This window comes from Ornithorhynchus anatinus, chromosome 7, assembly GCF_004115215.2.
Source record: "Ornithorhynchus anatinus isolate Pmale09 chromosome 7, mOrnAna1.pri.v4, whole genome shotgun sequence".
Taxonomy (NCBI): Eukaryota; Metazoa; Chordata; class Mammalia; order Monotremata; family Ornithorhynchidae; genus Ornithorhynchus; species Ornithorhynchus anatinus.
In genome coordinates, this window is record NC_041734.1 from 62,580,199 (window position 1) to 62,599,913 (window position 19,715).

The window sequence follows — 19,715 nt, forward strand, 5'->3', positions numbered from 1 at the left end:
CTGCAGCACTTAGTACAGTGCCTAGCACGTAGAAACAAATACCATTAAAAAAATCAATCAGTGGTGTCTATTGAGCAGTGTACTAAGTGTGTGGAAGAGTACAGCAGAGTTGGCAGACTCGTTCCGTTCCCACAAGAAGCTTGCAGTCTAGACAGGGTGACAGACATTAAAATTAATTATGGATCTGTTCAGAAGTGCTGTGGGGCTTAGGGTGGGGTGACTATCAAGTTGTTGAAGGAGCCCTCCAGCTCCTTGCTGTTTTAGTGTTCCAAGCCCTTGAATGCAGTGAGTCAGCCCCAGAGCAAATTAACCTCCTGGGCCACTTCTCTTCCACTTTCACTCCGAGTGAAGTAAATGAGCTAGAGAGAATAATGTAGGAGAATAGGTGGCCCCTCAAGTCTTCTACAGGAAATTTTTGAAGCTTGGGACAGCTGACAGGAAAGGAAGGAGGCAGGCAGGCTGAAGTTTCCCTGCAGTTGGTTGCTGAGTTGTTTACCAAGTTATCTTTTCTTAGGGAGGCTTGGGAGGAAGGAAGTCTCCTTAGCAATAGGTGCCTGCCTCCAGGTAAATGAAATTCTGAGGCTCATAAGTAGGGTTTCTCCTTTCCAGAGAGAGCCAACTTTAATTATGATTCTGGGATCCCTCGAGGGGACGGGGAGCAGAACTCGGGAGAAAAATGAGACATGTACGTGCTCAGGGCAGGGAGGGCAAAGTACAGACTCAAACAGTCTGGGGAGACCGGCCTTTTCCGAATGTCTTTCTCACCCAGGACCACCCACCAGGCAGCCTTGACAGGTCTGGGGGAGATGGGCTCCAAGATCACCCTGATTAAACCCCTGTTGGATCTCAGAGCCTGATGGGGCTAGACGAAACTTCGCTCACTTCCAGATCTCATATTCAGTCCTGGGCTGGGCATAAAGTCACGTCTCCAGTTTAGCTCCCAATTAGGTCCCCAGCCGGCTCCTAGAGGTAAGGGGGCAGTCCATAAAACTGTAGGGGTAAAGACAGTGGCTCATTTCATCTCCTCCACCCCTTCCTTGAACTGTTCTCTTCTCCCCCTTCCCTTCTCCAACTTGCCCGTCTCGGGGCTCGCCTTACCTCCTCCGCCCTTCCTCTGACTAGGAGAGATTTTTTTTAAACCGGATCCAGCTGTAGGCTTGATAACGATCAGAAGGTGGTGTCACTGGTGTCAGTAGGGACTGCCCAGGCCCAGACATCTGTGTGCCCTGGCACTTCCTAACGTGGTATTACTTCCTCTCGGCAGGGGTCCCAGCTCTGCGCCCAGCAGCCGGTTCAGAGTGAACTAGTTCAGAGGTGCCAACAGCTACAATCTCGCTTATCCACTCTGAAGATTGAGAATGAAGAGGTGAGTTTGAGTTTGCCCTCACTGAGTCCCTTGGGGGTCGTGTGGCCCTTGTTGTCGGCCTAGACCTTCCTCTCGACCAACAACCAATCAGTTGTTTCTATTAACAATAATAAAAATAATTGGACTTAATGATGATAATTGTGATATTTGGTAAGTGCTTACTGTGTGCAAGGAGCGGTACTAAGCATTGGGGTGGATGCAAGCAAATTGGGTTGGCTCGCAGTCTTAATCCCCATTTTACAGATGAGGGAACTGAGGCAGCGAAAATTCAAGTGACTTGCCCAAGGCCACACAGATAAATGGCGCACCTAGGATTAGAACCCATGACTTTCTGACTCCCAGGCCCTTGCTCTATCCACTATGCCATGTACTTCTTAAGCGCTTACTGTGTGCCAAGCACTGTACTAAGCAACGGGGTAGATGCAAGTTAATCAGTTTGGACACGGTCCATGTCCTGAACGGGACACCCACTCTTAATCCCGATTTTACAGATGAGATAACTGAGGCCCAGAGAAGTTACGTGACTTGCCCAGGGTCACACAGAAGACATGTGGCAGAGCCAGGATTAGATCCAGGTCCTTCTGACTCCCAGGCCTGGTCTCTATCCACTTTGCCAAATGCTTACTGTGTGTACTGTGTGCAGGGCTTGGGAGAGTACAGTAGAGCAGAATGGATAGATATGTTTCCTGCCACAAGGAGTTTACAGTCTAGATGGGGAGACAGATATTAATATGACAGATATTAACGAATGTAAGTGGTGTGGGGCTGAGGGAGGGGTGAATAGAGGGAGCAAATCCAAATGCAAGGGTCATGTCTTTGCCATCCAGTTTATGCCATTCTGCAGAGGGGAAGGTGAAGGAAACGATATAGAGGATGCTGGACAGTGAAACCAGGAGCCTTCCAAGCTGTAAATGGTCCTTCTCGCTGTAGAAATTTTTTTCACCAAATAGAGGGTTCCCTTTCCTCCAGTTCTACATCCTGCCCTTGAACTGCAGGAAGCTGCTCTTACATGGCCAAAGGCAGATCTCCATTCTTTACCAAATGGCCCCTTTCCCTTCACGTTTCATCTAAGTGGCACTTGGCAGCCGGACAGGCAATACTGGGTTTCTGAAACCACCCCCTTGTGCCTGGTTCTCTTCAGTATTTTCAAACAAATACAAGCATTGGACTTTGGCTCTTTAAATCCCTATGTCTCTGGCATGCTGTGACTTTCTCATTCTTTGAAATGGCTTTGGTGTAATGATTTTTTTTTTCTGAACTCAGATTGTTTCGTATCTTTCATTTCATTTGTTGTTGCAATGTCCCAGAAGGATGGGCAGGGGACCAGGATGATTCTCCTCATTTTACGGATGTAAAACAGAAATTAAACACCTTGAGGTTTCACAGCAGAGTGAAAGGCCAGTTGGAGGCCAGGTATCCCCTCTCTCCCAGAATGCTTCTCTTTCCACTAGCTAAAGAGATAGCAATAATACTCCATTTTAACTTTTGGTCATCTGAGTACAGGGAAACATATCTCCCTTTGCCTGGATTTCTTTCATTCTCTTTCTTTGCCCTCTGAATTAGCATATCCAGCTATGCTGGAGAAATTGGTTAGGATACCTTGGTTTGAGTGAGCGGTCCACCAGTTACCAAGGGTGATACTAGGGCACCAGCAATATCATCTGGGAAGGAAAGCTTAGAAGTATTTCCCCTTCCTTTACACTTTTCCCCCTCCCATCTCACTGATTGCCTGTTGCTTTGAACCCTGTTGATTTCATCCCAGCCTCTCTCCTTTCTTCCCTCGGACAGGTGAAGAAAACAATGGAGGCCACCCTGCAGACCATCCAAGACATTGTGACGATTGAGGACTTTGATGTCTCAGACTGCTTTCAATACAGCAATTCCATGGAGTCTGTCAAGTCCACTGTCTCAGAAACCTTCATGAGTAAGCCAAGCATTGCCAAGAGAAGGGCCAACCAGCAGGAGACAGAGCAGTTCTACTTTACGGTAAGAATATTCGACTGAGAGATAATGTAAATATCTGGAGTGCTGAGCCTCCTACCCCAGGATAATAGGATATTTTTTTTAATGGTGTTAGTTAAGCATTTATTATGTGCCAGGCACTGTACTATGCTCTGAGGTAAATATAAGATACATGTCCCCAATGGGGCTCACAGTCTTAATACCCATTTTACAGGTGAGGGAACTGAGAGACAAAGTTAAGTGATTTGCCCAAGGTCACACAGTGGTGGAGCTTATTAGTACAGTGCTTTGCACACAGAAAGCGCTCAATAAATATGATTGAATGAATGGAGCTGGGATGAGAACTTAGGTCCTCTGATTCCTAGCCCTGTGCTTTATTCACTAGGCCATGCTGTTTCCCTCAGAGAGGTTTTAATTTGTGTCGTTGGCTCATTTTCCGCTTCATACTGTTTTCAAAGGTGTATGGATGGAGGGAGAGGAATGGTTTCGATGACCCCCGTATGTCAGAGCGAACAGTTCAAGGGACCCTGTTTGTAATTACAGTAATTAACACTGGCCAGATTTAAATGTGGAGTCAAACAAGAGGAGAATGTCCTGGGAACACTCAAGCATCAAAGCTAATTATTAAAGAAGCTGGTAGAAGGTGAAAAGATTTGAATTTTAAAGCTATTGACCCTGCTTCATAGGAAATTGGAAGGAGATGGAAAAGACCCAAGAAGTCATGCCATCCATTCCTCCTAAATCAATCAATCAGTATTATTTATTGAGTGCTTACTCTGTGCAGAGCATGTACTAAGCCCTTGGGAGAGTACAATATAACAGAGTTGGTTGACATGAGCATTCAACCCACAGTGAGCTTACAATCTGGAGGGGGAGGCAGACATTAATATGAATAAATAAATTGTGGATATGTACATAGGGCTGAGAGAGACCCATGTGAGCCCAAATAAACAGCAAATGTCAAATATCTTAGGCAAATGAGACCCTGTCCTGTTTTTAAGGAAGGGAGTCTTCAACATTCCTATGTCCCCATTTTCCGTGTATAATTACCTACAAGTTCAAGAACTTTCTACTTGTTCCTAACATCAGTCCCTCAGACTGCAGTTTTGAGATACCATATGCAAAAATTGATGAAGTTCTTCTGTGCTAAAAATATCTTCTGTTAATATCTATTTTCCAAGCTTCTCCAGAGCCTCAATGCCGTATTTTAAAATAATAGTAATAATTATGATGTTTGGTAAGCGCTTACTATATGTCAAGCACTGTCCTAAATGAAGGGGTAGATAAAAGTTAATTAGGTTATACCTAGCCTATGTCCCTCATCAGCTCACAGTGTGGTAAGAGAGAAAATGGATAGTGAATCCCCATTTTACAATTGAGGAAACTGAAGCAGAAAGGAAGTGAAGTGACTTGCCCAAGGTCACACAGCAGGCAAGTGGCAGAGCCAGGTTGGAACCCAGGGCATCTGACTCCCTGTGTTCTTTTCATTGGGTCATACTGCTTTAAAAAACAGTGTGCATGTCCATTGGCAATGTTTCTCTTGAAATGTTGCTAGCCCACATGCTATTGATATTGCCTTTTAACAGTTCTCACTCTAGGCTTCAAGGCTCTCCATCCCCTTGCCCCCTCCTACCTCTCCTCCCTCTCTCTTTCTACCGCCCACCCCGCACGCTCCGCTCCTCTGCCACCCACCTCCTCACCGTCCCTCGGTCTCGCCTATCCCGCCGTCGACCCCTGGGCCACGTCCTCCCGCGGTCGTGGAATGCCCTACCTCCTCACATCTGCCAAACTCATTCTCTTCCCCTCTTCAAAACCCTACTTAGAACTCACCTCCTCCAAGAGGCCTTCCCAGACAGCTCCCCCTTTCCCTCTGCTCCCTCCTACCCCCCCTCTCCTCCCCTCAGCTAAGCCCTCTTTTTTCCCCCTTTCCCTCTGCTCCTCCCCCTCTCCCTTCCCCTACCCTCAGCACTGTACTCGCCCGCTCAACTGTATATATTCTCATTACCCTATTTATTTTGTTAATGAGATGTACATCACCTTGATTCTATTTATCTGCTATTGTTTTAATGAGATGTTCATCCCCTTGATTCTGTTTATTGCTATTGTTTTTGTCTGTCCATCTCCCCCAATTAGACTGTAAGCCCATCAAAGGGCAGGGACTGTCTCTATCTGTTACCTATTTTTCTATTCCAAGCACTTAGTACAGGGCTCTGCACATAGTAAGCGCTCAATAAATACTATTGAATGAATGAATGAACAGTTAGGTTATTTTGGGTTTGCTAACTAAAATTTACTGCTTTGGACCAAAATGTACTTCTTAATTTTCCTACAACTGAGAAAAGAGAAATTAAGGTTGCAGATGTGAGTTGAAAAATGGCCATTGAATATGCATACTGAATGAAAGGAATTAACTTGTTTTGCAGTTGAGAAACACAGCCCACGCATTGAAAATAGAATTCTTTCTCCGACTAGAATAATTTCTGCTTAATATTCTTTTGAACACTGCCCATTCCCCATTAACAACTAATGACCAGATAATTTAAAAAAAAACAACTTTAAATTAGGAAAACCCTAACTCTCTGAGAATCTTTTTTTATCATAAAGAAGAGAGGGCCAAGGAAACTGATCTATTAGTGTTCTCTAAGCACACAGAGATATATCACAGCTTCTCTTCAGAAAATGGTACCAAAAGAGGGGCTTAAACTGCAGCAGGAGGGATCTAGATCAGGTATTAAGAAGCACTCCTGATTAAAAAGATTATCAGAAACCAGATGTTAGCATCTCTTTCTCTGAAGATTTTAAGGAATAGGACAGACCAACCACTTTGTTATGCATAGATTTAATCCTATCTGATTGATCTTAAGATATTTCAAAATGTTTTCAACATTTTTCCCCAAGCGCTATTGAGTACTTACTCTGTGCAGAGCACTGTACTAAGAATTGGGAAAGTACTGTGAAGTGAATGGACATGTCCTCAAGGAGTTCACAATCAAATGGGGGAGACAGGCATTAAAATTACAGATAGTGGAAGCAAATGAACATGAAGACATATACATAAGTGCTGAGCGGGGTGGGGATTGGGAGAACTTTAATGCATAGGAGGTAAATACTCAATTGGGCAGTGATACAGTAAGGAGGGAAATAGGGTGGGAGATGAGAAATTGATAGGGAAGGCTTGGCTTCCTGTAATTTACATTAATACGTCTCCTCTTCTGGACTGTAAACTTGTTGTGAGCAGGGAATGTGTCTGTTTATTGGTATATCGTACTCCCCCAATGCTTAGTTCAGTGCTCTGTACACAGTAAAAGCTCAGTAAATGCTGTTGACTGATTGATTGGATGAGATCGTATTTCAAATGGGCCTTGAAAATGGAGAGAGCAGCGGTCTGCTGGGTGTGAAGGGAGAAGGAATTCCAGGCTGGAGGAAGGGCATGAACGAGCAAGGGCGGGGAGTGGCACGAGTAAGGAAGCTCAGCGAGTCAGTTGGTATTACAGGAGTGAAGTGTGATGGCCGGCCGGGTTGTAGAGGGAGAAGAGCGAGGATAAGTAGGGGGAGCGATCAGATTGAGTGACTTAGAGCTGTTGGTGAGGAGTTGCTGCTTGATACGGAAATGGATAGGGAAACATTGGAAGCTTTTAGGGGGAGTAGGGAGACGTGTGTGGAACAGTGTTTTAAAAATGTCGTTCTACGTTTGGTACGCTTCTCATTGGAAGGCCAGAAATTAAATTGAAAATATATACTTAACCATATTTAAGATGATCTTTATCTGAATTAGAATTGACTTTTAGCAAAACAATCACATTTACCGTATAAGACAAAACTTAAAAAATGCAGGTGAACCAAACTCAAACATGGGCCCCTTCATCCTCCAATACCACACCCACGCTTTCATTCTTTGTCACAGCATATTGCCGGGCTCTTTTCTTCTTCCCCTTGTGGGAATGATGTTACTTATTATAAATGCTAAATTATGGGCAGATTACATTGGCTGACAGGAACGGTTTATGTTTCAGCTTGTTTGGTAATAGGCTTATGAAGGAGTTTATCATTCTCATGGACAAGTGCACTGAAATGTATCAAATAATTCATTGAATTAAGACTGACTTCTTTGAAGGTTAAATGAGTAGTCAGATTGGGGTTTCAGAACCTGGAAAAACAAAAAACAGACACTGTCAACCTGTCACCAGGTGACTCTATGTATATATGTGTGTGTGTGCCGGTATTATGTGTGTGTGTATATATATGTTTGTATATCTGTGCATATACACATATTTTATGTATATGCGCATATATGCATAAAAACACATTTTATGTATGCATATACGTGTGTGTGTTTATACACACACATACACATATCTGGTGATGAGTTGACACAGTGTCTATTTTTTGTTCTTCCAGGTTCTTTCATCAGAGCTGTCCCACTTAGGATTTTGGAAAGGAAGGGTAGTAGGGAGATAGGGCGATAACTGGAGGGGGAAGTGGGGTCAAGAGCGGGTTTTTTTAGGATGGGGGAGACGTGGGCGTGTTTGAAGGCAGAGGGGAAGGAGCCCTTGGAGATTGAGTGGTTAAAAATAGAAGTTAAGGAAGGTAGGAGGGCAGGGGCGATGGTTTTAATAAGGTGAGAGGGAATGGGGTCCGAGGCGCAGGTGGAGGGGGTGGCACTTGCGAGGAGGGAGAAGATCTCCTCTGAGGATACTGCAGGGAAGGATGGGAAAGTAGGGGAGGCGGTTGGTGGGGGGGAGGGGAGAGGCGGAGGGGTGACTTTGGGGAGCTCAGACCTGATCGTGTTGATTTTCGTGAGGAAATAGGTGGCCAGATCATTGGGGGTGAGAGATGGGGGAGGGGGAGGAACAGGGGGCCTAAGGAGAGAGTTAAAGGTCCGGAACAATCGGCCGGGGTGACGGGCATGGGTGTCGATGAGGGAGGAGAAGAAGCTTTGCTCCTACTCCATTCTAATCCTCCTTGACACCTCTGCTGCCTTTGACACTGTCGACCATCCCCTCCTCCTCCATACCTTATCTCACCTTGGCTTCACGGACTCTGTCCTCTCCTGGTTCTCCTCTTACCTCTCTGGCCGGTCATTCTCGGTCTCCTTTGCTGGAGCCTCCTCCCCCTCCCATCCTTTAACTGTTGGAGTTCCTCAAGGGTCAGTTCTTGGCCCTCTTCCGTTCTCCATTTACACTCACTCCCTCGGTGAATTCATTCGCTCTCACGGCTTTGACTGCCATCTCTACGCAGATGACACGCAGATCTACATCTCCGCCCCTGTCCTCTCCCCCTCCCTTCAGGCTCGCATCTCCTCCCGCCTCCGGGACGTCTCCACCTGGATGTCGGCCCGCCACCTAAAACTCAACGTGAGCGAGACTGAGCTCCTCATCTTCCCTCCCAAACCCGGTCCTCTCCCAGACTTCTCTATCACCGTGGATGGCACGACCATCCTTCCCGTCTCTCGGGCCCGCAATCTCGGTGTCATCCTTGACTCGTCTCTCTCGTTCACCCCACGCATCCTATCCGTTACCGAGACCTGCCGGTTTCACCTCTACAATATCACCAAGATCCGCCCTTTCCTCTCCACCCAAACGGCTACCTTACTATTACGGGCTCTCGTTATATCCCGGCTAGACTACTGTGTCAGCCTTCTCTCTGACCTCCCTTCCTCCTCTCTCTCCCCGCTCCAGTCTATTCTTCACTCCGCTGCCCGGCTCATCTTCCTGCAGAAACGATCTGGGCATGTCACTCCCCTTCTTAAACAACTCCAGTGGTTGCCTATCGACCTCCGCTCCAAACAAAAACTCCTCGCTCTAGGCTTCGAGGCTCTCCATCACCTTGCCCCTTCCTACCTCTCCTCCCTTCTCTCTTTCTACCGCCCACCCCGCACGCTCCGCTCCTCCGCCGCCCACCTCCTCACCGTCCCTCGGTCTCGCCTATCCCGCCGTCGACCCCCGGGTCACGTCCTCCCGCGGTCCCGGAACGCCCTCCCTCCTCACCTCCGCCAAACTGATTCTCTTTCCCTCTTCAAAACCCTACTTAAAAATCACCTCCTCCAAGAGGCCTTCCCAGACTGAGCTCCTCTTCCCCCTCTACTCCCTCTGCCATCCCCCCTTTACCTCTCCGCAGCTTAACCCTCTTTTTCCCCTTTTCCCTCTGCTCCTCCACCTCTCCCTTCCCATCCCACAGCACTGTACTCGTCCGCTCAACTGTATATATTTTCGTTACCCTATTTATTTTGTTAATGAATTGTACATCGCCTCGATTCTATTTAGTTGCCATTGTTTTTACGAGATGTTCTTCCCCTTGACTCTATTTATTGCCATTGTTCTTGTCTGTCCGTCTCCCCCGATTAGACTGTAAGTCCGTCAAAGGGCAGGGACTGTCTCTATCTGTTGCCGACTTGTTCATCCCAAGCACTTAGTACAGTGCTCTGCACATAGTAAGCGCTCAATAAATACTATTGAATGAATGAACTTAATCCTCATAATTTCCCAGTCCCAAATGTATATGTAAATTTGGAAAGTTAGATATATATCTTTTTGTGTGTGTGCATGTGTGTATGTATTGAGAAGCAGCGTAGTTCAGTGGAAAGAGCACGGGCTGGGGAGTCAGAGGTCATGGGTTCAAATCCCAGCTCTGCCACTTGTCAGCTGTTTGACTTTGGGCAAGTCACTTAACTTCTCTGTGCCTCAGTTCCCTCATCTGGAAAATGGGGATGAAGACTGTGAGCCCCATGTGGGACAACCTAATTACCTTGCATGCTCCCAGTGCTTAGAACAGTGCTTTGCACATAGTAAGTGCTTAACAAATACCATAATCATTATTATTATTATTATACTATATATATGTGTGTATATATAAAATCTCATCCAGGAAAAGAAACCTTCCCTAATCATTTCCCCATTTTCCCTGCTTAATGTGTCACCTATGCAATCAAGTCTCTATTCCCTATGCATCAAGGTAGATACTCATGGGTTGTGTGTCGGGGAGTGTGGGGGTTGGGGGGGCATGTGCGGTTAGGGAATTGGGAAAAGTCAAGCCAGTGCAATCCCAGTAGAGCTCCACTTTCCACAGGTCATCTGTCATAAATTTTGCTCAATCAATCAGTAGCATTTATTGAGGCTTATGGTGTGCAGAGTGCTGTTTTAAACTCTTGGGAGAGTACAGACGGCGTTGACATGATTTCAAGATCCCTAATCATTTGTGTCTGACGTTTGCTGTACCCTGGGGCACCAACTCAACCAAACTCGATATTGGAAATGCAAACTGTTTGCCAGAATGTAGTAGCAAGTCTGTTATATTGTACTCTCCCCAGCACTTGGTACAGTGCTCTATACAAGGTAGGTATATAATATAATCAATAAATATGATTGATTTAATAGAAGGAGCAGGTGAGAGGACTGGTGAACTGAATGGCTCAGCAGGTAACTGGGCTTCCAGAACTCTGTTTTCCTTGGCAGAACATTCTCCATTTCCAGAAAAAGTCCACTTGAGACCATGGTACAAAACTGGCCACTGTGTCAAGTTTTGGGGAATTTTCCTGCTTACCTCATATTTAGGTTGACCCATTAGGTGAAGAAATGCCTAAATAAATGCCCCAAATTTACCACCTCACAGATGCTTTGTGTCAGCCTTTTCTCTCCTCCCAAGGGAGGGAAGCTGCAAAGTAAATAAATTCCATATTGTCTTCCACTCTCCATACATTGACATTCACCCTAAATGAAAGGTTATTTACAAGACTGTGTTCCCTTTGGTAGTGATTGTAAAGAAGAGATCAGTTATGTGAGCCTGAAATTTGCCCTAATTGAGAAAAATCTGTTGAGTTGATTGGCTGCATTAGTTTAAAAGTATCATGGAATGGCAAAGGCATGCGAAGTGAAAAATGGTCAGTTAACAGGGTCTGAGCCTGGGTTAGGTAAGAAAATGAATAGAATTTAGAAAAGTTGGAAGAGCTTTCTAGACATTTGGGAAAGCCCAGCTGTCTCAACCTGCTCTCCAAATGGGGAATGGATTATACTGCAGTTTCAGGTTTGATGGATTATGAATTCCACCTGGCAGCTGCTTCCTGCCTGAAAAATGGGTAGGGAGGAGGGAGAAGCCAAGTATGTCTGAGTGGTGGGAAAGCACACAAAGAAGCAGTATGGCCTACTGGAAAGTGCATGGGCCTGGGAGTCAGAGGACCTGGGTCCTAATCCCAGCCCCACCACTTCTCTGCTGTGTGACTTTGGGCAAGTCATTTCACTTGCCTCAGTTATCACATCTGTAAATGGGGATTAAAACTGCAAGCTCTATGTTGGACAGGTATTGTGTCCTACCCTATTCTTTTATCCACCCTAGAACTCAGTATAGTGCCGGGCGCATACACACACACACACACACGCGCGCGCGCGCGCACTAAATGCTTAGTAAATACCATAAAAAAGTGATGCAATCCTAACCTTTCATCCCCAAATGGAAGAACTCTGAAGAAGTCTTGTACAAGTTCCTCAGTCTTTGTAGGTACTTTAACTTCAGAATTATTTAGGTTAATAATAATGTTGGTATTTATTAAGTGCTTACTATGTGCAGAGCACTGTTCTAAGCGCTGGGATAGTTACAGGGTAATCAAGTTGTCCCAAGTGAGGCTCACAGTCTTAATCCCCATTTTACAGATGAGGTAACTGAGGCACAGAGAAGTTAAGTGACTTGCCCACAGTCACACAGCTGACAAGTGGCAGAGTCAGGATTTGAACCCATGACCTCTGGCTCCCAAGGCCGGGCTCTTTCCACTGAGCCATGCTGCTAACCGTCTGTATGTAGAGGTTCACACCCTCTGGTTTGGAAGGAACAGGGTTAGACAGTTTTATTTGACCTGCAAGGGCTCTTCAACATGGGTATTTTTATAGTGACTTGTATTCTAACTTATTTTCATTGTGCTTTTCATTATATTCCCATTTTTTCATGTGTCTATCCTGTTCCATTTAGGTTGTGCATATTAACTGTTTCCTTGAATTTAACCCATCCTCAGTTCAATGCTTTGCACATTGTAAACACTTAATATCATTTAGGTAACAGTAATATGAAAAGCATTTCATGGTCACTAGCCCTTATGAACTTATTTACTCCCTCCTTAGTTCATGCACTCACTCACACACACCCACACACATGCAAAAACACTGTGCTCAATTCATTTTGACAGGATTGTAAATATTTTTATGTTCGCCTCCCTGATTAGATTAACTTCTCCTAGACAGGGAACCTGTCACTTTGTTATTCTTTACTTTCCAAGCATTTAGAACAGTGCATCACATCAAGTGGATGATGAGTAAAAGCTGTAATTCAATTCACATGTATGCTGGTGTGTTTGCATCCAAGGAAAGGGCTGAAGAGCACAAGGGAAAGTTTTGGTAAATACAACTAACCATGTACTTTTTTTCATCTGGTTAGTTGTTTTGGGTCTTGTGGTTTCCAGTAGATTAGGGTGTAATCTTATTTGTAAATTCCAAAAGCTCTCCATTATCTGTGCCAAGGGAGGGGGCAAGAAGTGTGAATAATCCAAACCAGGGAAGGGTAGACGGCAGTGGGAGATTTACTTGAACTGCAGAGAATGGCAGCCCGGGCCATTGGAGCCTGAAGAGAGAGAGACACTGATCTAAATTGTGAGGGTCCTAGCCGAGAGAACATCTGAGGGAAGGCAGCCAGCCAGCAGTGAAAGCCGAAAAATCTATGCCTTGGCATAGATGTCTGTCACCTGCTCACCTAGGATGAGTAATAGTTTATTTCAAGCTAGGAGAAAAAAGCTTCTAATTTCATCCAATTTGATAGCAGTGAGCCTCTAAAGGGGTGGGGTGGGCTGGTATGGTAAACCACTTGTGTAGGCTTTTCTTTTTACATTCAGCTGGTCTGATCTTGTTGGAAGAACACTACCTCCTTCCTCACCTTTGTGGAACCAATCCCTGTATTTCAGCCCCGTGGTGGAAGAACTAGGTGAAGAAATGGTTGAAGGATCAGGGACAGTTCTAGGGCCTTTATTCTTAATCTGGCTGAGACTCCTTGAATGACCTTGGAAAAAAGCCTCATCCTAGCCTGCCATTGTTCCTCCATCAAGAAAATAGGGGAAGACAGGAGGTAATAATTCCCAGGGGTCCAGGAGAATTAATTGGTTCATGTTGGGGAAGTGCTTTGAAAAAGAGAAATGCTAAGAGCTTCAAAAGTGGGAATTGTTCATTATGGAAGTTTCAGGGGGGGTTGATTATGGTCTTTGAGCTTTGGGAGATGGATCTACTACAGAACTTCCAGGTCCTTTGCCATTTTCTGGACCTCCAAAACTCATGTGGAAAATTTACCCCTTTTTCTCATGCCTTCCATGGTCTTTGCTAATTCAGTCTGTTCTCCTTTTTTATAGTATTTAAATGCTTACTATCTGCTAGATACTCTAGTAAGCCCTGGGTGGAGAGAAGCCAATGAAGTTGAAAATAGTCTGGAACCCACTTGAGGTTTACAGTCTTAATCCCCATTTTATAAATGAGGTAATGGTGGCATAGAGAAGTTAAGTAATTTACCCAAGGTCACACGGCAGGCAAATGGTGGAGCCAGGACTAGAGCCCAGGTCTTTTTACTCCCAGGCCTGTGCGCTTTCCACTAGGCCTGCATGTGTATGTATGTGCATTCATCTCTATCTACTCAACTTTGTGATAAGAAGGAAATTATGCAGCCCAGCCTTCCCACTTATAGGAAGAAGACATGAGCAATTATTATGGCCCTTTAAAAGTGATGAATACTGTGGTGGCAAACTAAGCAATGAGGCAGGATCTAAATGACTTAACCCACTAACTGGTTTACAATCCTGGAAAAACACCCTTCCCACTTTTCCCACCTGCCAGAATTATGGATGCAGGTCATTCCTTGCCACTGTGATCCTTTAGGTTTTGAATGGAATCCGAAAAGGTAATCCATCATACCTCGTTATCAGATATTTATTTTAATGGGAATCTGACTGACAGCCAGGAGTTAACCAGCGAACTGTGAACATGAATGAAACAAAAGGTTTCTGGAATCACAACTCCAGGCAGGAACGGGCTCTGAGAATTTGCAATCAATCTTTTTCCATATTCTTGCAGCCTGCTCTGAGCAGTCTTTCTTTTTTTCCTCCTGTAAAGCTTCTGAGTTTAGATTTTGTGGTAAATTGTTCTGGTGGGAGAAGGTTGGCATTAGAGGGCACTAGGGTTTGGTCAGGGCTTCATAAGCAGCTGGCTCCCCAGGCTTGTCAACACCAAAACGGTTGGTTCCCTTAGGCCCTAGGGCTGTGAGAAGTCACACAATTAGGCACCAGGAGGTGATTGGGCTATCACTCAGCGAAGATTGACATCAGGTGAAGAGCCAGGCAGCCGGCACAGATGGAGTTCCTTAGGCAACAAAGAATTCTATTTTAATGTAGATGGGTCGGGAAAGGACCCAAAGAGGTGAAGAGATAGCAAATGGGAAATAGATCAAGGCAGCAAAAAGGTCTCTAAATGGATTAGAGTCCAGAGACCTTTTCCCCTGGTTGGCTTAGAATAGCAGCAGAGGGAGGAGAAGAATTCCATCACTGCATGACCCAAACCACAGAGCAGGGCACCTTAGCCCCAAAACTGCCCCTCACTGTACGAGGGCTGTAAGTTGGGATTGAACACAACCAGTCTCAGTAGTTTTCTTCCTACATCTCTTCTGATTCCGGTCTCTGCAGCAGGGACTCTCACTCCACTGCCAAGGTGACCCAGTACCATCTGGCTTCCAATGGCTAAGGTAATAATAGTATTGTACCTTGGATTTCTCTAGTACTCTTTTTCCAAAGAGCTCAGAAGCCTTCCCCATCTGTTGCCTCCTCTATCCACATGATCTTCCTTCAGAGCAGGGAAAGGACAGGAGAGAGGGGCAAGAATAATGTTGGGGTGTTTTTTGGGGTTTTTTTACCATTTTCAACATGGGTAACCAGAGAAGTAAAATGGCTGCTTTCCTAAATTTACCACATGGGCACAAGACTACAGCCCATTCTCCAAACTCACCCTACATTAGGTAACATGTCCTTCTTCTCCCCACTTTTCAATTATTATTTTTTTCCATCCCCTCTTCATCCAATTCTGCTTCTGTTCATTTCTACATCCAACTCTAAAGTCTTGGCAATTGCTGTTGTCATCTGACGTCATTTGGGCATCAAGTGGAGATAGGGACAATAGAATGAATTCTGCTATCCAAGTTCTCATTAAGACTCTTTCTGCTCACACATTATCGGTCAAGTGGTCTTTATTGAGCACTTACTTCATGCAGAGCAATTGTATTTACTGAGCACTTCCTGCAGAGCACTGTACTAAGGGCTTGGGAGAGAACAATATAACAGAGTTGGCAGACATGTTCCCTGCCCCCAAGGAGCTCACAATCTAGTTGGGGGAGACAGACACTAATATAAATAAATTAGGGATATGTACTAAAGTGCTATGAGGTTGAGGGCAGGGTGAATATCAATCCCTAAAGGGTACACTACATCTAAGTGCAGAAAAGGATGCTGGGATGACCAGGATGCATCTGTCTTTGGAGTGAGGTTTTTTCCAATATAAATGTAGAAGCTGGGATAGCTTCTGGCTTTCAGCAATCAACCATATCAGGTTTTTAGGCATGGGTACCAACTAATGAGTGCTTAAAAGATATTTCAAGGATGGACTGGAGTTGTGGGAAAAGGGAATTCAGCTATCTGCCCACCCACCTGGACAGGGTCCTTTATAAATAACGAACTGTGGGAAAGTGCTGGTTGGGAGAAGACCAGGTAATGACTTTGGATTTGGAAATGCAGTTTGTGATGGGAAAGTCGGGGAGGAGTTGCGGGCAAGGGGTCCTCTGCAGGGACAGATGACCAGACCCCTGCCAGAAGTAAATTGTCCTTCAGTCCCCTTCCTTCCCCATTCCTGTAATTCTCAGCAGTCAGGGAAACAGTGCAACGTGGGGTGAGCAAGGTTAAATCAAAGAGCACAGTGCAGTAGCTGCCTTTTGTTTGTTGGAGCAGATTGTGTGTTCGCCTGCCGGTGACACATGATGGATTCTCATTTCCATAACCTCATCTTATGTCCGGAGCCAGGGGAGGGAGGAGGGAAGGAGGGGGTGGGGAATTGAAAGGGGGAGTGAGGAACAGCCCCTCCCTCTGCCGCCTTGAGCTCAGAAATTCCAAAGCATCGAGCAGCATCCAGTCCGAATGCAGGTTGGGGGAGGGGAGGTTGGGAGGCTGCTCTGGGACAGGGCTTCAGAGAAAGGCCTTGTGCAACCCAGCTTTGTAATTGGAGCCGAAATGCGCCAGGGCTGTCAGGGGTCCTTTCGGGTGTATTGGAATTTGTGTCGTTGCAGGGGGTGGGGGGGGGGTGTGGGGAATGGCTGGATTGCATCAGCCGTAATAACTGACAGATGTCACCGGCAGGAATCTCTAAGGACTGACCAAAATCTTTTCCTACATAATGACAGGGATCACGAGGCGTGGGGCGGGAGGTGGGGAGAAGGTAGAGCATATATGGGGCTCGAAAAGGGAAGCAACCCTAGAATTACAGACCTGGCTCAGCCCAAAGGAAAGCAGGGTAATGTTGTTCCCTAGCGATGTTCACAACATAGCTAAAATCTGCCCTTTCCTCTCCATAATAATAATAATAAGGATAGTATTTGTTAAGTGATTACTATGTGCCAAGCACTGTTGAAAGTGCTAGGGAGGATACAAGGTATTCAGGTTGTCCCACATGGGGCTCACAGTCTTAATCCCCATTTTACAAATGAGTGAAGCACAGAGAAGTTAAGCGACTTGCCCAAAGTCACACTGCTGACAGGTGGCGGAGTCAGAATTAGAACCCATGACCTCTGACTCCCAAGCCCATGCTCTTTCCACTGAGCTACGCTGCTTCTGTATATCCAAACTTCTACCACATTAGAACCCAAGCACTTATCCTATGCTGTCTTGATTACTCTCTCAGCCTCCTTTCTGACCTCCCTGCCTTCTGTCTCTCCCCACTCCAGTCCATACTTCACTCTGCTGACCGGATCATTTTTCTACAAAAAAAGTTCTGGCCACATTTCCTCTAGTGGTTGCCCATCCTCCTCTTCATCAAACAGAAAATCCTCACCATCGGCTTTAAAGCACTCAATCACCTTGCCCCCTCCTACTTCACCTCGCTACTTTCCTACTGCCATCCAGCCCTCACAGTTCACTCCTCTAACGCCAACCTTCTCACTGTACCTCGATCTCGTCTACCTCTCGCTCACATCCTGCCTCTGGCCTGGAATGCCGCCCCCCCGCCCTTCATATCTGACAGATAATTAACCTCCCCACCTTCAAAGCTTTAATGAAGGCACATCTCCTTCAAGAAGCCCTCTCTGACTGAGCTGTTCTTTCGCCTTCTCCCATTCCCTTCTGTATAGCCCTGACTTGCTTCCTTTATTCGTCCCTCCGGCACTTCTGTACATAGGTGTACTTTTATCTATTTATATTAATGTCTCTCTCCCCCTCTAGACTGTAAGCTGGCTGTGGACAGGGAATGTGTCTATTGAATATTATCCTCCCCTAAGTGCTTACTACAGGGCTCTGCACATCATAAGTGCTCCAAAAATACAATTGAAAAATCAGGCAACGGGCCTATGAAAATCAGGCAGTGGGCCTAAAGGAAGTTGAATATTCTCTCCCTCTCCAATTTGGTTTCTAAGCTGCTCATTGTGTCTAGAGAGAGTGTGGTTGTGCAGTGGACATGTAGTAGAGCAGAGTGAGATGGAGAGCATAAGCTGGTCAAGATGGCTAGCTGGAGGAAGCAGTGTGGCCTAGTGGAAAGAGCACAGGCCTGCGATTCAGAGCACCTGGGTTCTAATCTCAACTCTGCCACTTCTCTACTGTGTGACCTTGGGCAAGTCACATAAATTCTCTGTACCTCCTGGGTTTCCTCATCTGTAAAATGTGAATTAACTTCCGCTCCCTGCTACTTAGACTATAAGCCCCAGTGTGAGACAGGGACTGTGTCTGACCTGATTATCTTGTATCTATGCCAGCACTTAGCACAATGTTTGGCACACAGTAAGCACTTAAAAGTACCATAATGGAAAACATGTAATTATGGGGACCAGTGTCCTCTTAAATAGAAATGCTGCTGCCTAATGACTGGAAAATGATTAGCATGCATGGCGGGCGGTGGTGGAGAGGGTAGGGGGGATTGGACCTGAAGTGTGGGATGGGAGTTAGTTATTGTGCAAAACACTGCACTAAACACTTGGCTGAGTACAATAGAGTTGGTAAGACGTGATTCCTGACCTCAAGGAGGTTACAATTTTGACAGTTTAGAGAGTTTAGGACTAGGGGGAGCAGTTTAGGAGATCCATGTTTTCATCCAGGTCGAAGTTTTCTGGTCATGGTTGATATATCATCTTTCTCCTCCTACAGAAAATGAAGGAGTACCTGGAGGGCAGGAATCTCATCACCAAACTGCAGGCCAAGCACGATCTCCTCCAGAAGACCCTAGGAGAAAGTGAGTGTGGGAAACCCTCTGGCCATCGAGGGAGCCGGAAACATGCAGCCATTCGGGCTTAAGCGATGCTAGGTGGATGTGGTTATGTTTTATGAATTAATTTTTCCAGCCTGTTTGGTGCGGGGCCATGCTCCCCATATGACGGCTTGAGTAATGGCGAAACGTGAATGCTTAATGAAGCACTAATGTGCATCATCTATTTGTTTAAATGGAGCGTATTCACTCTCCACCCATTTCCCCCTCCCCCTTCTTTCCAGAATCAGGGGAGACCGAGGTGATTTATTATTACTGTCAGGCAGCCTCTGACAGCTGCCAGCCGCTTCTCTTCTCATGGCTTCAGGACTGAGCCAGGTGGAGAGGATAGAAGGGAGTTGGGAGCCTGAAGACAAATTGCATTGGTTCTTCGCAAAGAACGGAGAGCAGGCTTTCCTGAGATGGAGGGAGGGGATTTGGCAGGGCGCTACATACCAGAATGTAGCTAGACATCCATCAGCAATCAATCAGTGGTATTTATTTAGTGCTGTACTTCAGCGAGTACAATACAAAAGAGTAGGTATAAACCATCCCTGCCCACAAGGGGTGTAGAGACTAGAGTGGTTTGCTTGCCTGTAGCCAATGTTCTTCCATTCTAATGCCTCCGTTGCAGCGTGGCTCAGTGGAAAGAGCACGGGCTTAGGAGTCAGAGGTCATGAGTTCTAATCCCGGCCCTGCCATTTGTCAGCTGTTTGACTTTGGATAAGTCACTTCACTTCTTGGTGCCTCAGTTACCTCATCTGTAAAATGGTGACTAAGACTGTGATCCCCTAGTGGGACAACCTGATTACGCTGTATCTACCCCAGCACTTAGAACAGTGCTCGGCACATAGTAAGTGCTTAACAAATACCAACATTATTATTAT

General features: G+C 45.7%; 1 protein-coding gene across 4 annotated transcripts in view; it reads left to right on the top strand.

Annotated features, from left to right (window-relative positions):
- SRGAP2 (SLIT-ROBO Rho GTPase activating protein 2) overlaps nucleotides 1-19,715 on the top strand; it is a 278,328-nt gene that overhangs the window by 209,504 nt on the left and 49,109 nt on the right. For all 4 annotated transcript variants that reach the window (XM_007670239.2, XM_029068496.1, XM_007670248.2 and 1 more), the window contains exons 8-10: nucleotides 1,265-1,366; nucleotides 3,155-3,352; nucleotides 18,732-18,816. In XM_007670239.2, the coding sequence (XP_007668429.1) occupies nucleotides 1,265-1,366; nucleotides 3,155-3,352; nucleotides 18,732-18,816 (385 nt within the window). The remainder of the gene's footprint in view (nucleotides 1-1,264; nucleotides 1,367-3,154; nucleotides 3,353-18,731; nucleotides 18,817-19,715) is intronic.